At 47.0% G+C, this 13,226-nt stretch overlaps 1 protein-coding gene across 5 annotated transcripts in view; it reads left to right on the top strand.

Annotated features, from left to right (window-relative positions):
* The first annotated feature begins 249 nt into the window (after positions 1 to 249).
* The window catches only part of SLC38A7 (solute carrier family 38 member 7), a 42,448-nt gene continuing 29,471 nt past the window's right edge, over positions 250 to 13,226 (top strand). For 2 of the 5 annotated variants that reach the window (XM_060185443.1, XM_060185444.1), the window contains exons 1-7: positions 3,763 to 3,876; positions 7,203 to 7,603; positions 10,683 to 10,881; positions 11,069 to 11,207; positions 11,997 to 12,095; positions 12,829 to 12,886; positions 13,102 to 13,216. In XM_060185443.1, coding sequence (XP_060041426.1) covers positions 7,334 to 7,603; positions 10,683 to 10,881; positions 11,069 to 11,207; positions 11,997 to 12,095; positions 12,829 to 12,886; positions 13,102 to 13,216 — 880 coding nt within the window. In that variant the 5' untranslated portion in view covers positions 3,763 to 3,876; positions 7,203 to 7,333. Of the gene's footprint in view, positions 281 to 3,761; positions 3,877 to 7,202; positions 7,604 to 10,682; positions 10,882 to 11,068; positions 11,208 to 11,996; positions 12,096 to 12,828; positions 12,887 to 13,101; positions 13,217 to 13,226 lie in introns of those variants that run through there. The other 3 variants (XM_060185442.1, XM_060185441.1, XM_007520073.3) reach the window with 3 other exon arrangements.

Here is a 13,226-nt window from a genome sequence, read left to right on the forward strand (position 1 = left end):
TCAGGACGTTTTCATCCACTGCTGCAGGAATGGCAGAGATACCAAAACTCTTAAAGCTCTTCCAGGGAGGAAGAAATGATACTTGACTGGGCCAAAATGCCAGAATAAACATGGGTGGGCTGGGCCCCAAACTGGGTTTGGAATTATATTGACCTGGAAGCCTCTACAGCCTGTTAAGAACTACAACTCCCAGCGTGCCCCGTGGCCCGCCCAAGTTCGATGGTCATGTGACCATTGTTCACGTGCCACCGTAAGCCGGCTCGTGAGTGAAGCACCCAAGGTAAGTAAGTGCTTGCTGGTAGAGTCGCTTAAGGGTGGAAACATGACGTCCCCTGGTCCCGGTAACCCCCGCAACATCAGAACCCTTCTTAGTCCCAAGGACCTCTGCAGGGCTCTGAGCCCTGGCGCCCTCGGTCTCACGCCATTCTGTTATTGGGAGGACTCTGCACTGCTCCTATCGGGCCTGTTTCCTTGTCCCAGACCGGGACCGAGTCCTGGAAATCCTCCCTAGTTTACACCCTCAACAGCCCACTCTCCTGTCAGGCTTGATCGCCCAAAATGTGCTCTGGATCACCTCTCAATCCACCCACCATCAACCCTCTTTTTTCTTTTCTTTTTTTATTTTTTTTAAATCTGCAATTCAGTCCCAAATTGGACTGGGAATAGTTACAGCCCTAGATTGACCATGTGGGCACGAGATTTGTAGTTCTGACTCCGTCACCCACCCACTGTGTCATTAGTCTATTCTTTCTTTTCATCCTAGAGTCTCTTTCCCTATATGATCATGTGCTCCAGTGCATGAGTTAGCTAGAGCTGCTCAGTTTCCTTTAGTCTGCTGACCAGCTCAGAAAATAGCCCAAACTCTTATCTCTGCTACCAGCAAATTTGGAGTAAAATCTTGAGAAAGGAGAAACTGGAACCAGAAAGGGAAGTAAAGAGAATCAGATCCCAGAGCAAGGGCCCCCTTCTCTCCCACTGCTATCAATCCAGTGGGGAAAGTATGTAAACAGGAGTTAATAGAACACATTGGAGGGAGTTGGAGGGGGTAAGGTGGGAGATGGTAGCTCCACAAAGAGATCTCTGTGTGAACCTGTTGGAAGAATAGCTCTAGCCGCGTTAACGTTGCAGGGCTCTCTGCAGCTATTCTGTAAGTCTGGGAACCAGGAACTGCCTCCATTACTTAGTGCTTTGATTTTTTTTTTTTTCCCCTCAGTTGTTGGCTGGGTGGCAGGTTGCTTAAGAGGAAGTCTTAACTGATCTTTCTGGATTTGGGTCCAGCAGAGGAATATCTCCTCCAGATCTTTGTTCGCTGGGTGCATGCTTGCTGAGAGAACCCGAATCCATTTTCCTTTTTTTTTTTTCTTTTTTTAAGGACTTAATTACAGTGAGAGAGAGAGAGGACAGGGCAGAGTATCGCTCTGGTAAACATGCAATGCCAAGAGTCAAACCTGGCACCTCATACTCTTAGGTCCAACGTTCTTGCCATTACACTACTTCCTAGGCTGCAGTTTTCCCTTTTTTGTCAATGTTCAGTTTCCAGCTTTGTTCCATCATCACCAGAAAGGACAATGGGAACTATCTGACTACTCAAAAGGCCTGATCAGCCATTCCAAACCCCCCCAGTGTGATGAGGGCATCAGAGATTATGTCTCTTGACAGACAGTAGTTATGTCAGTGATTATGGCTGAATCTGGCATGTTTCTTCTTTGTGTACTATGAAAAGTAAATTACAAGGGCCAGGTGGTGGCATAACTGATTAAATGCTCACATCACAATTCACAAGGACTCAGTTTCTAACCCCTGGTCCCCACCTGCAAGGGGAAAGCTTTATGAATGGTGAAACAGGGTTGCAGGTGTCTCTCTCTCTCTCTCTCTCTCTCCCTATCTCCTCCTCCCCTCTCAATTTCTGTCTGTCTCTACCCAATAATAAATAAAAATATTTTTATAAAAGAATACAGTGCAAATTTTATGTGAACAGGGAGTCGGGCGGTAGCACAGTGGGTTAAGCGCAGGTGGCGCAAAGCACAAGGACAGGCCTAAGGATCCTGGTTCGAGCCCCCAGCTCCCCACCTGCAGGGGAGTCGCTTCACAAGCGGTGAAGCAGGTCTGCAGGTGTCTGTCTTTCTCTCCCTTTCTCTGTCTTCCCCTCCTCTCTCCATTTCTCTCTGCCCTATCCAACAACAATGACATCAATCATAGCTATAACAATAAAACAACAAGGGCAACAAAAGGGAATAAATAATAAATAAATATTTTAAAAATATTTTTAATATTTATTTTTATTTATTTATTCCCTTTTGTTGCCCTTGTTGTTTTATTGTTGTAGTTATTATTGTTGTTGTTGTTGGATAGGACAGAGAGAAATGGAGAGGGGAGGGGGAAGACAGAGAGAGGGAGAGAAAGATAGACACCTGCAGACCTGTTTCACCGCTTGTGAAGCGACACCCCTGCAGGTGGGGAGCCAGGGCTTGAACCAGGATCCTTATGCGGGTCCTTGTGCTTAGCGCCACCTGCGCTTAACCCGCTGCTCTACAGCCCAACTCCCATAAATAAATATTTTAAAAAATTGTGTGAATAGTCTGGGTTCAGAGCTCAGGAAGGCAAACACTCTGGGAAAAGGAGTCTTTGGCAAATTTCTCATGTGATTCCTTTTTTTTTCTTTTAATTTTTTAAAATCTTTATTTATTAGATAGAGACAGCCAGAAATGGAGAAGGAAGGGGGAGAGAGAGAGAGAGAGACACCTGCAGCCCTGCCTCACCACTTGTGAACCTTTACCCCTGCAGGTGGGATCCAGGGGTTCAAACCTGGGTCCTTATGCACTGTAACATATGCACTCAACCAGGTGCACCACCACCAACCCCTTTTTTTTTCCACCAGGATTATCGTTGGGATTCAGTGCCTGTACTACAAATCCACCACTTCCTTTAGCCACTTTTTCCTTTTTTTTTTTTTTCCCCTTTCTATTTTTATTTGACAGGATAGAGAGAAATTGAGAGTGTCGGGGAGATAGGGAGAAAGACGTGCTTCGTCGCTCATGAAGCATACTGCCTACAGATGGGGAGCAGGGCTCAAACCTATATCCTTTAGCATGGTGATATGTGCTTCTTTTTTTTTTTTTTTCCTCCTGGGAAAGCCACTGGGACTTAGTGCCTGCACTATGAATCCACTGCTCCTGGAGGCTATTTTTTCCCTTTTGTTGCCCTTGTTGTTTATCGTTATTATTATTGCTGTCATTGTTGATGGATAGAACAGAGAGAAATTGAGAGAGGAGGGAGGATAAAGACGGGGTGAGAAAGACACCTTCAGATCTGCTTCACTGCCTGTGAGGTGACCCCCCCCTTCCCATAGGTGGGGAGCTGGGGGCTCCAACCGGGATCCTTGCACTTTGCACCAGGTGCCCTTAACCCGCTACACCACCTCCCCCATATGTGCTCTTTTTTTTTTTTTCTGCCTCCAGAGTTATTGCTAGGGCTGGGTGCCTGCACCATGAATCCACTGCTCGTGGAGGCCACCTTTTTTCCCACTTTGTTGCCCTTGTTGTTATTGTTGCCATTGATATTGTTGTTGTTTGACAGAACAGAAAGAAATTGAGAGAAGAGAAAAGACAGACGCCTGGAGACCTGCTTCACTGCCCATGAAGCGACCCCCCTGGAGGTGGGGAGCTGGGGGCTTGAACCAGGATACTTTTTTAAATATTTATTTCCTTTTGTTGCCCTTTTTTTTTTTTAATTGTTGTAGTTATTATTGTTGTTGTTACTGATGTCATCGTTGTTTGATAGGACAGAAAGAAATGGAGAGAGGAGGGGAAGACAGAGATGGTGAGAGAAAGACGCCTACAGACCTGCTTCACCGCTTGTGAAGTGACTTCCCTACAGGTGGGGAGTGGGGAGCGGGGCTCGAACCGGGATCCTTATGCCCGTCCTTGCGCTTTGCGCCACATGCATTTAACCCACTGCGCTACCACCCGATTCCCCCCCCCCACCACCAGGGTTATTACGCCGGTCCTTATGCTTTTCCCACCTGTGCTTAACCCGCTGCGCTACCGCCTGACCCCCATGATACTTGCTCTTTTTTTAAATATTTATTTATTCCCTTGTGTTGCCCTTGTTGTCTCATTATTGTAGTTATTATTGTCGTCGTTATTGATGTCGTCGTTGTTGGACTGGACAGAGAGAAATGGAGAGAGGAGGGGGAAGACAGAGAGGGGGAGAGAAAGATAGACACCTGCAGACCTGCTTCGCCACTGCTGGTGGGGAGCCGGAGGCGTGAACCGGGGTCCTTACGCAGGCCCTTGCGCTTTGCGCCACCTGCGCTACCGCCCGACTCGCGATATGTGCTCTTAAACTGTATGCACCACCACCCAGCTCCCTCACATCAGACTCCTTACCACACACTTAACCTCTGCCCATTTAATCTAACCTTCATATTTTTCCTCCTTGCGCACTATAGTGTCTTTTTTTTTTTTGGCTTTAAAAAAAATTTATATCATTTATTTATTTAAATTATTTACTTTCCCTTTTGTTGCCTTTTTATTGTTGTTGTAAATATTATTGTTGTTATTACTGATGTCGTCATTGTTGGATAGGACAGAGAGAAATGGAACGAGGAGGGGAAGACAGAAAAGGGGAGAGAAAGATAGACACCTGCAGACCTGCTTCACCGCCTGTGAAGCGACTCTCCTACAGGTGGGGAGCTGGGGCTCGAACCAGGATGCTTACGCTGGTCCTTGCGCTTGGTGCCACTTGCACTTAACCTGCTGTGCTACCGCCCAACTCCCCCCTTGGCTCTTTTTTATATAAAGTATATTTTGTTTTTTATTCCAATGACAAAAAGATACAGAAGTGGGGGAAAGAAAGGAAAAGGGAGACACACCAGAGTGCTGCTCAGCTCTGGATTATTGTGGTATGTCATTTTTGCATAATCATTATGCTATCTCCCCTATCCATATTTGGCTTTTTATGGCCATCATTTCTCTTGAGACTCTCAACTGAATCTTAAAAATATTGTAGGCTTTTTTTTAAAAAAATAATTTATTCCCATTGTTGCCCTTGTTTTATCATTATAGTTATTATTGTTGTTGTTACTGATGTCATCATTGTTGGCTAGGACAGAGCGAAATGGAGAGAGGAGGGGAAGACAGAGAGGGGGAGAGAAAGATAGACACCTGCAGACCTGCTTCACCACCTGTGAAGCTGGGGAGCCAGGGGCTCAAACCCGGATCCTTATGCCAGTCCTTGCGCTTTGCACCACTGTGCTTAATCCGCTGCACTACTGCCTGACTCCCCCTTCCTAACTTTTTTTAAAGGTGATTTTTATTTATTTATTCCCTTTTGTTGCCCTTGTTGTTTTATTGTTGTCGTTGTTGGATAGGACGGAGAGAAATGGAGGAGGGGAAGACAGAGAGGGGGAGAGAAAGATAGACACCTGCAGACCTGTTTCACCGCTTGTGAAGCAACTCCCCTGCAGGTGGGGAGCCAGGGGCTCGAACCAGGATTCTTATGCCGGTCCTTGCGCTTTGCGCCACCTGTGCTTAACCCGCTGTGCTACCGCCTGATTCCCTCCCTTAACTGTTTCTTTTAAAAAACTATTTTTTAAAATTTTTTATTCTTTTTATTTATTGGATAGAGACAGTCAGAAATTGAGAGGGAAGGGAGGGATAGAAAGGGTGAGAGACAGAGAGACACCTGTAACACTGCTTCACCACTTTGTGAAGCTTTCCCCCTGCAGGTGGAGACCGGGGCCTCAAACCTGGGTCCTTGTGCATTGTAACGTATGCACTCAACCAGGTGAAGCAGGGATGAAGGTGTCTCTCTGTCTCTCTCCCTCTCTATCTCCTCCTCCCCTCTCAATTTCTCTCTGTTTCTATCCAATAATAAATAAACAAATATTAAAAAAAAAAAAGAAAGAAAAAGAGGCTGAGGCCTCATCCAGTTGACTGTACATGTTGCAATGTGCAAGGATCTGGGTTCAAACCCCCCAGTACCCAACTACAGAGGGAAAGCTTCACAAGTGTTGAAGTAGTGCTGCAGGTGTTTCTCTTTAGTTTCCCTCTCAATTTTTCTCTGTCTCTATCCCAAATAAGGAGAAAAAAATATTTTTTTTCTAAAAAGAAAGAAAGGAAAAGTGTCTGGCTGACTGAGGGGCTGTATGCTTTGCTAATTGTTTTCCAGATTCTAATCATGATAAGTGCCGGTGGGAAATGAAGCATTTGGGAAAAGAGTGAGACTGGCCTGAATTTTTTTTAAATTAATTTTTCTTTTTTTAAAAGAATTTATTTACTCATGAGAAAGAAGGAGAAAAAGAACCAGACATCACTCTGGGTACATGTGCTACCGGGGATCGAACTCAGGGCCTTATGGTTGAGAATCCAATGCTTTAGTCACTGCACCACCTCTGGGACCACAAGACTGGCCTGAATTTTAAAGAACCTTAAAGCCAGCCTGAATTTAGCCTGTGGAAAACAAGGAGGTGGACTGGGTGTAACTCATTGAGAAAGTCACAATCTGGGTTGGGGAGATAGCATAATGGTTATGCAAAAAGCCTTCCATACTTGAGGCACCAAAAGCCCCAGGCTCAGTCCCCAGCACCATCATAAACCAGAGTTGAACAGTGCTCCAGTAAAAAAAAAAAAAAAAAAGGCAGGGGTAGATAGCATAATGACTCTCATGCCTTGAGACTCCAAAGTCCCAGTTTGAATCGCCTGTAATCACTGTAATCCAGAGCTGAGCAGTGCTCTGATTAAAAAAAAAAAAAAAAATCACAATCCTGACTGAGAATTATTCTTGAGGTTCTATAATGTGGAAACAGGCTGGGAAAGCAGGCGGATTGGAATCCAAATCTTACTTTACATTGTGAGAATCTATGACTGTGGGTGAACACTTTGATCTCTCTGAGCTTGATACGTTTCATCAGGGCTAAATGAGATCAGACACATTCATGACACTCCTGCCCAGCATGTGGCTTCTTTCTCAAAGTAGGTTAGACTCCTCTCTTTTACATTTATGCCCACTCTTTACTCTGTGGGTCTGTAAACATGTAGGGTTCACACCTGACATTTCTGTCTCTGCCCCCCGGAGGTTGTCCCTGTGCAGTGTCCTATGTGGAGGCATACGTCCTATGTGGAATCCCCAGGCAGGTGACCTCAGAACAGTTGTTTCACTTCTCTGCTTCACCGTTCTGTACCTGCCTCTGTCCTATCTAGGTTAAGAAAAGTCAGACCCACAGTGAATAGGTTGGTGCCATCCTCCAGCCAAAGGTGTTCCCTCTGCTGTTCATCGGATGTGGTCGTGAGGTGGAACCCACAGACCCTGCAGGAAGGGGGCTCCCAGGGCTATGGCCCAGGTCAGCATCAACAGTGACTACGATGAGTTGGGCTCAAGCACAGATGCTGGGGAGCGGGCCCGTCTGCTGCAGAGTCCCTGTGTGGACACAGCTCCCAAAACTGAAGGGGAATTCTCTCCTGGGAGCCTGGCCAGAGGCAACACTTCCACACTGGGGGCCGTTTTCATCGTAGTCAATGCCTGCCTGGGTGCAGGGCTGCTCAACTTCCCGGCAGCCTTCAGTACTGCCGGGGGTGTGGCAGCCGGCATCACACTACAAATGGTGAGTATGTCAGTTGAGAGAGCAGAGATGCGGTTTGGATCGTGGGGCTAGGCTCTTTGCCTCAACAGTGAGATTTAAGGGACCAGGAGATAGATAGCATATAGTGCATGCAGTAGAGCACATACTGTAGCATGTGCCAGGACCCGGGTTCCAGCTCTCTGCTACCACATGAGATCACCATGCAGATAGCTTCAAGATCAGTATAGCAGTGCTGTGGTATCTTTCATAGTCTCTCTGTTTCTCTCCCCCTCACTGTCTTACCCTCTTAAAGGAGGGGGAGAAAGGGGAGGAACAAGAAGGGAGAATGAATCTGTCAGGAGTGATGGCATTACCATGCCAGCATGGAGCCCCAGTGAAAATCCTGGCAGCAAAAGAAAAAAGAATGAGGCTCAAGATCAGGGATAGGGGGGCCAGGCGTCGACATACCCACCTGAGAGCACACATTACCATACACAGTGGCCTGGGTTCAAGCCCTGGTCCCCACCTGCTGGGGGAAACTTCATAAGCGGAGAAGCAGGTCTGCAGGTGTCTTATCTTTCTTCCACTCTATCTCCCCCTCTCCTCTCTCAATTTCTCTCTGTCCTATCAAACAAAATAGAAAGGAAAAAATGGCCACTCGGAGCAGTGCATTGCATTCATAGAGGTGGCACCAAGCCCTAGTGATAAGCCTAGCAGCAATTAAAAAAAAAAAAGGAAAGATCAGGAATGGTCAGTAGGTAGCACATTTTCCCTCCTTCACAAAATGGTTGATGCTACTAAGGAATCCCAGCAGTTAGAGGAGTTTGGACAGCAGACTTTCCGAATATTTAAAAGGTGAATTAGCTACCTACCTGCTAAAGTATTACAGTAAACATTTACTAGTGAAATGATATCTTAGCTTATAGTCTCTTCAGAGTTAATCCAGGGGCCAGAGAGGTGGTTCAGTGGTAGAGCTCGCACCTTGCATATGTAAGACCCTTGCTTCAATCCCTGGAACCATATAGAAACAAAAAAGACAGAAACAATAGATCATTTAAAATGGCACAACAGGAGGCAATAAAATTGCCCACTGGAATAGTGCACTGCTGTGCCACGGATGTGATCCAGGTTTGAGCCTGGCATTGAAGGAAGCTTTAGTGCTGTGATTGGTGTCTCTCTTTCTCTTTCTCTCTCTCTCTCTCTCTCTCTCTCTCACTCAAAAAAAGAAAAAAAATTGAGGGTGCAGAATAGTATTCTAGTCACTTTCTCACAATAAAAAAAAAAAAAAGAGGATGGGGCCAGGTGGTGGCTCACCTGGTTAAGCACTTACATTACAGTGCACAAGGACCCAGCTTCAAGCCCCTGGCCCCCACCTGCAGGGGGAAAGCTTCACAAGCGGTGAAGCAGGTCTGCAGGTGTCTATCTTTCTCTCCCCCTCTCTGTCTTCCCCTCCTCTATCCATTTCTCTCTGTCCTATCTAACAACGACAACATCAATAACAACAAAAATCACTACAACAGCAATAAAAAAAACAAGGGCAACAAAAGGGAAAAATAAATAAATAAATATATTAAAAAAAGAGGGAGCCAAGTGGTGGCACAGTGGGTTAAGTGCATGTGGTGCAAAGCACTTGGACTGGCTTAACGATCCCGGTTCGAGCCCCTAGCTCCCCATCTGCAGGGGAGTCGCTTCACAGGTAGTGAAGCAGGTCTGCAGGTGTCAGTCTTTCCCTTCTCTCTCTGTCTTCCCTTCCTATCTTGATTTCTTTCTGTCCTATCCCAACAACAATGGTAATAACAAAAATTGATAATAACAATGATAAACAACAAGGGCAACAAAGGGGGGGAATAGCCTCCAGGAGCAGTGGATTTGTAGTGCAGGCACCAATTCCCAGCAATAACCCTGGAGGCAAAAAAAAAAAAGTAATACAGAGTGGAAGAGGGAGTAGATGGATTGATGAATTGTCTGTCTGTCTGTCTGTCTGTCATAGGGGCTACCTTACTCTGGGCTGACTTATAGGTAGAGACAAGAGTGCAGGGGGTTGTGGGAAGAAAGGGGGAGTGGACCATAACACTGAGGCTTCGCCCAATGATGTGGAGGCTGGGATCAAACCTGAGTCATACATATAACCGAGCAGGCTCACTAAGCAACTTGCTAACCCAAATCGATGGTTTGTTAGTATGTTTTGGTTTTTGTCGTCACAGCTGCAAGATGATTTTTTTTTCCCTTTCCAGATAGAGACAGAGACAAAGAGGCAAAGAGAAAGAGACCATAGAGCTAAAGCTTCCTTCAGTGCAGTGGGGACTGAACTCAAATCTGTGTCATGCATATGGCAAAGCAGTGCAGTATCCAGGTGAACTGCTTTGATGGACCTCAAGTTAATGTTTTGAAGCTGAGTGAAGGACCTATAATGTTATTCTGTCTACTCTCATATATATTTGAGATTTCCCACAAAACTTTAATTTAAAAAAAAAATCTGGTAGAATTATATTTACTGAGGGAGAGGGAGAGAGAGAGAGAAAGAGAGAGAAAGCAAACTAGAGCATCACTCTGACACATGCAGTGCCTGGGATTAAACATGGTACCTCATATATAAGAGCCTAATGCCTCATCGAACCACCTCCCGTTGCTGAAGGAAATTAAAAAAAAAAAAAAGTATTCAGTGGTCCAGGAGGGGGCATAGTGGATAAAGCGTTGGATTCTCAAGAATGAGGTCCTGAGTTCAGTCCCCAGCAGCACAAGTACCAGAGTGATGTCTGGTTCTCTCTCTCTCTCTCTCTCCTTCTATCTTCTTAAAAAATAAATAAAATATTTAAAAAAAAAAAAAAGCATTCAAAGGTTTGTATTTATTAATGAGGAAGAACAGGAAAGCATCACTCTGGCACTTTTGATGCCAGGGGTCACATTCAGAGTCAACATTTTACGCATTCGTGTCATCTCCCAGCCACTGGAGATCTTAACTTGGCCACCCTTGGTCATCTCATCAGAATTGCCCTACAAAATGAGACTGATTTGCCAAGCCAGCTCGAGGCATCAGTGCAGGCGGTGCTGAGTAATACCAGGTTGCTGCCCTTTGCAGCCACTGCTTTCTCACCCACTGTTGCTCTGCCCCTGCCTGCAGAGCATGCTGGTTTTCATCATCAGCGGCCTTGTCATCCTGGCCTACTGCTCCCAGGCCAGCAACGAGAGGACCTACCAGGAGGTGGTCTGGGCGGTATGTGGCAAGCTGACAGGCGTGCTGTGTGAGGTGGCCATCGCCACCTACACCTTCGGCACCTGCATCGCCTTCCTCATCATCATCGGAGACCAGCAGGACAAGAGTGAGAACCCCTCTCCAGTACCCATCTCATCCCTCCCCTTGGTCCTAGGGATTTGGGGGACGGGGCACCCCTCCCCAAGCCAGAGTCAAGCCTTGACTTGAGAATCCTCCTGCTGGGACTAAGCAGAGCAGGAGGGCCATACCCTGTAGTGGTCTGATCTGACATACCCTCCTTCCTCCTTGTGCAGTTATAGCAGTGATGACAAAGGAGCCTGAGGGGACCAGCTCCTGGTACACAGACCGAAAGTTCACCATCAGCCTCACTGCCTTCCTCTTTATCCTGCCCCTCTCCATCCCCAGGGAGATTGGCTTCCAGAAATATGCCAGGTTTGGAGACCCCACCCCTGCCCGGACCCAACAGAAGTTCCATTAGCAGCCAGATGGTCCCCCAAGGGCTTCTGGGAACCCTGCTCCTCCATACCACCTCACTGTGAGAAGGGGGTGGGGGCAAAGTAGAGCAGACTCTAGCAGATTGTAGGGGTTTAACCAGGGAGACAGTGGCCCTTTGCATCAGTGAGAGATTCAGTTTCAGATGTCCTTGTTAGTGAAGCGACAGGAGATGCCAGGAGTGTGAAGGCAGCCCCCTTGCCTGAGCCTTGGCTTTTCCTGGAAAGATGGGTTTTTGATCCTTTGCAGTTGTCAACCAGGAAGTATCCTCCTTGTAACTTGGTCTGAAAGGAGAGGACTGGCGCTAGCTCGATTATTTCCTGTCATCCTTCAGGGCAAGGGAGCTCCAGTATTTGTACTTCCGTCCCTTTCTACATCCTGTACCTTGTAGTCCTCAGGGACCTGCTCGCAGCCCTCACTGCATCCAGGCTGCACTGCCTGAAGCAGCTGTTGTGCAGTGAAGCTGGCTCCCACCCCTGGTCTCAGCCACAGAACCAAACCAGAGCCTTTCCCAATACTCATGAATATCATCGGGGTCGCCTGTTGGCATCCTGCTCCCACCTAGCTGTGGCTTATTTCTCTGAAGTTTGTTTCTCATGCATTTCCTGAATCATGGTCTTCCAGTCCTGTCTGTCAGTTACAGTTACAGATCTGAAGGGAGTAGGGTATAGTGGCAGGAGGGGCAGCTTGAGCCAGGGAGGAAGAAACTTAACTTCTCCTTCGTGGCAGCTTCCTGAGTGTCGTGGGCACCTGGTATGTCACTGCCATCGTTATCATCAAATACATCTGGCCAGATAAAGAGATGACCCCAGGGGACATCATGACCAGGTGAGGCCTCCAGGAGACAGACACATGAGGTAGAATCAGCTGTTTGCTCCCTCCAGGAATCAGAAGGCCACAGAGATGCTCCCACCAAAACTCATTGCTTATTGGACGTTGCTGGACTCATTGATTATTGTAGGAGGGAGACAGGATGTCATGCTCTCTGTTTACTCAAGAGTGAGCAACAGAGACAAGAGCCTTCTAACACATTGGACTAGCATGAGGTCAGGAGACCACCTGGGTAGAACTGCCTATTTTTCCATCTTGTGTTTATCTGTAACTTGGGCATCTTCTTTGTGAGGATGAATCTTTTTTTTTTTTTTTTTTTGCCTCTAGGGTTATCACTGGGGCTCAGTGCCTGCACTACAGGAATCCACTGCTCCTAGAGGCTATTTTTATTTTTTTCCTTTTTTGTTGCCCTTGTTGTTTAGATTTTTTTTTAAGTATCCTCAGTTTAAAAGAAACAAATTAGAAAGAAAAAAAAAAAAGCAAAAGTGTAACACAACAGCCAGGTGTTCGGGATTCTAGTCCTAGGAGAGCCTTTTAGGGCCTCAGTTTACTGATCTGTGAAATGGAGACGTGGCATCTCCCATATCCGACCTCTGTGGAGTACATGAGTGGCTTTTGGGGTGGAAGCCATGATGGACTGAATGATAGATAAGGGCACAGGGCAGGGGGCGGGGCAGTTGGGGACTCTGAGGGCTTCACAGGCAGCAAAATCTGGTGTGTTTATCCACAGGCCGACTTCCTGGGTAGCTGTGTTCAATGCCATGCCCACCATCTGCTTTGGCTTTCAGGTGCCGTTTGCAAGGTCCCTCTTATCCCTTCAGCTCACTCCCCAACCCTGGGAGGGGACCCACTTTACAAGCAGGATGAGGGGTCCTGGAGGAAGCATCAGGTGGAGACCCCAGAGCATGTCCTTTGTCCCTGGGGTCTTGGTCCCTAAGCTACCTCCCTCTAGAAACAGGGTGACGCCACTTCCCCACGGTAACTGTGCTCTCCACCCTGACAGTGCCATGTGAGCAGTGTTCCTGTCTTCAACAGCATGCGGCGGCCTGAGGTGAAGACATGGGGCTGGGTGGTGACGGCTGCCATGGTCATAGCCCTCGCTGTCTACCTGGGCACAGGTGAATATGC

This window comes from Erinaceus europaeus, chromosome 2 (genome assembly GCF_950295315.1).
Source record: "Erinaceus europaeus chromosome 2, mEriEur2.1, whole genome shotgun sequence".
NCBI lineage: Eukaryota > Metazoa > Chordata > Mammalia > Eulipotyphla > Erinaceidae > Erinaceus > Erinaceus europaeus.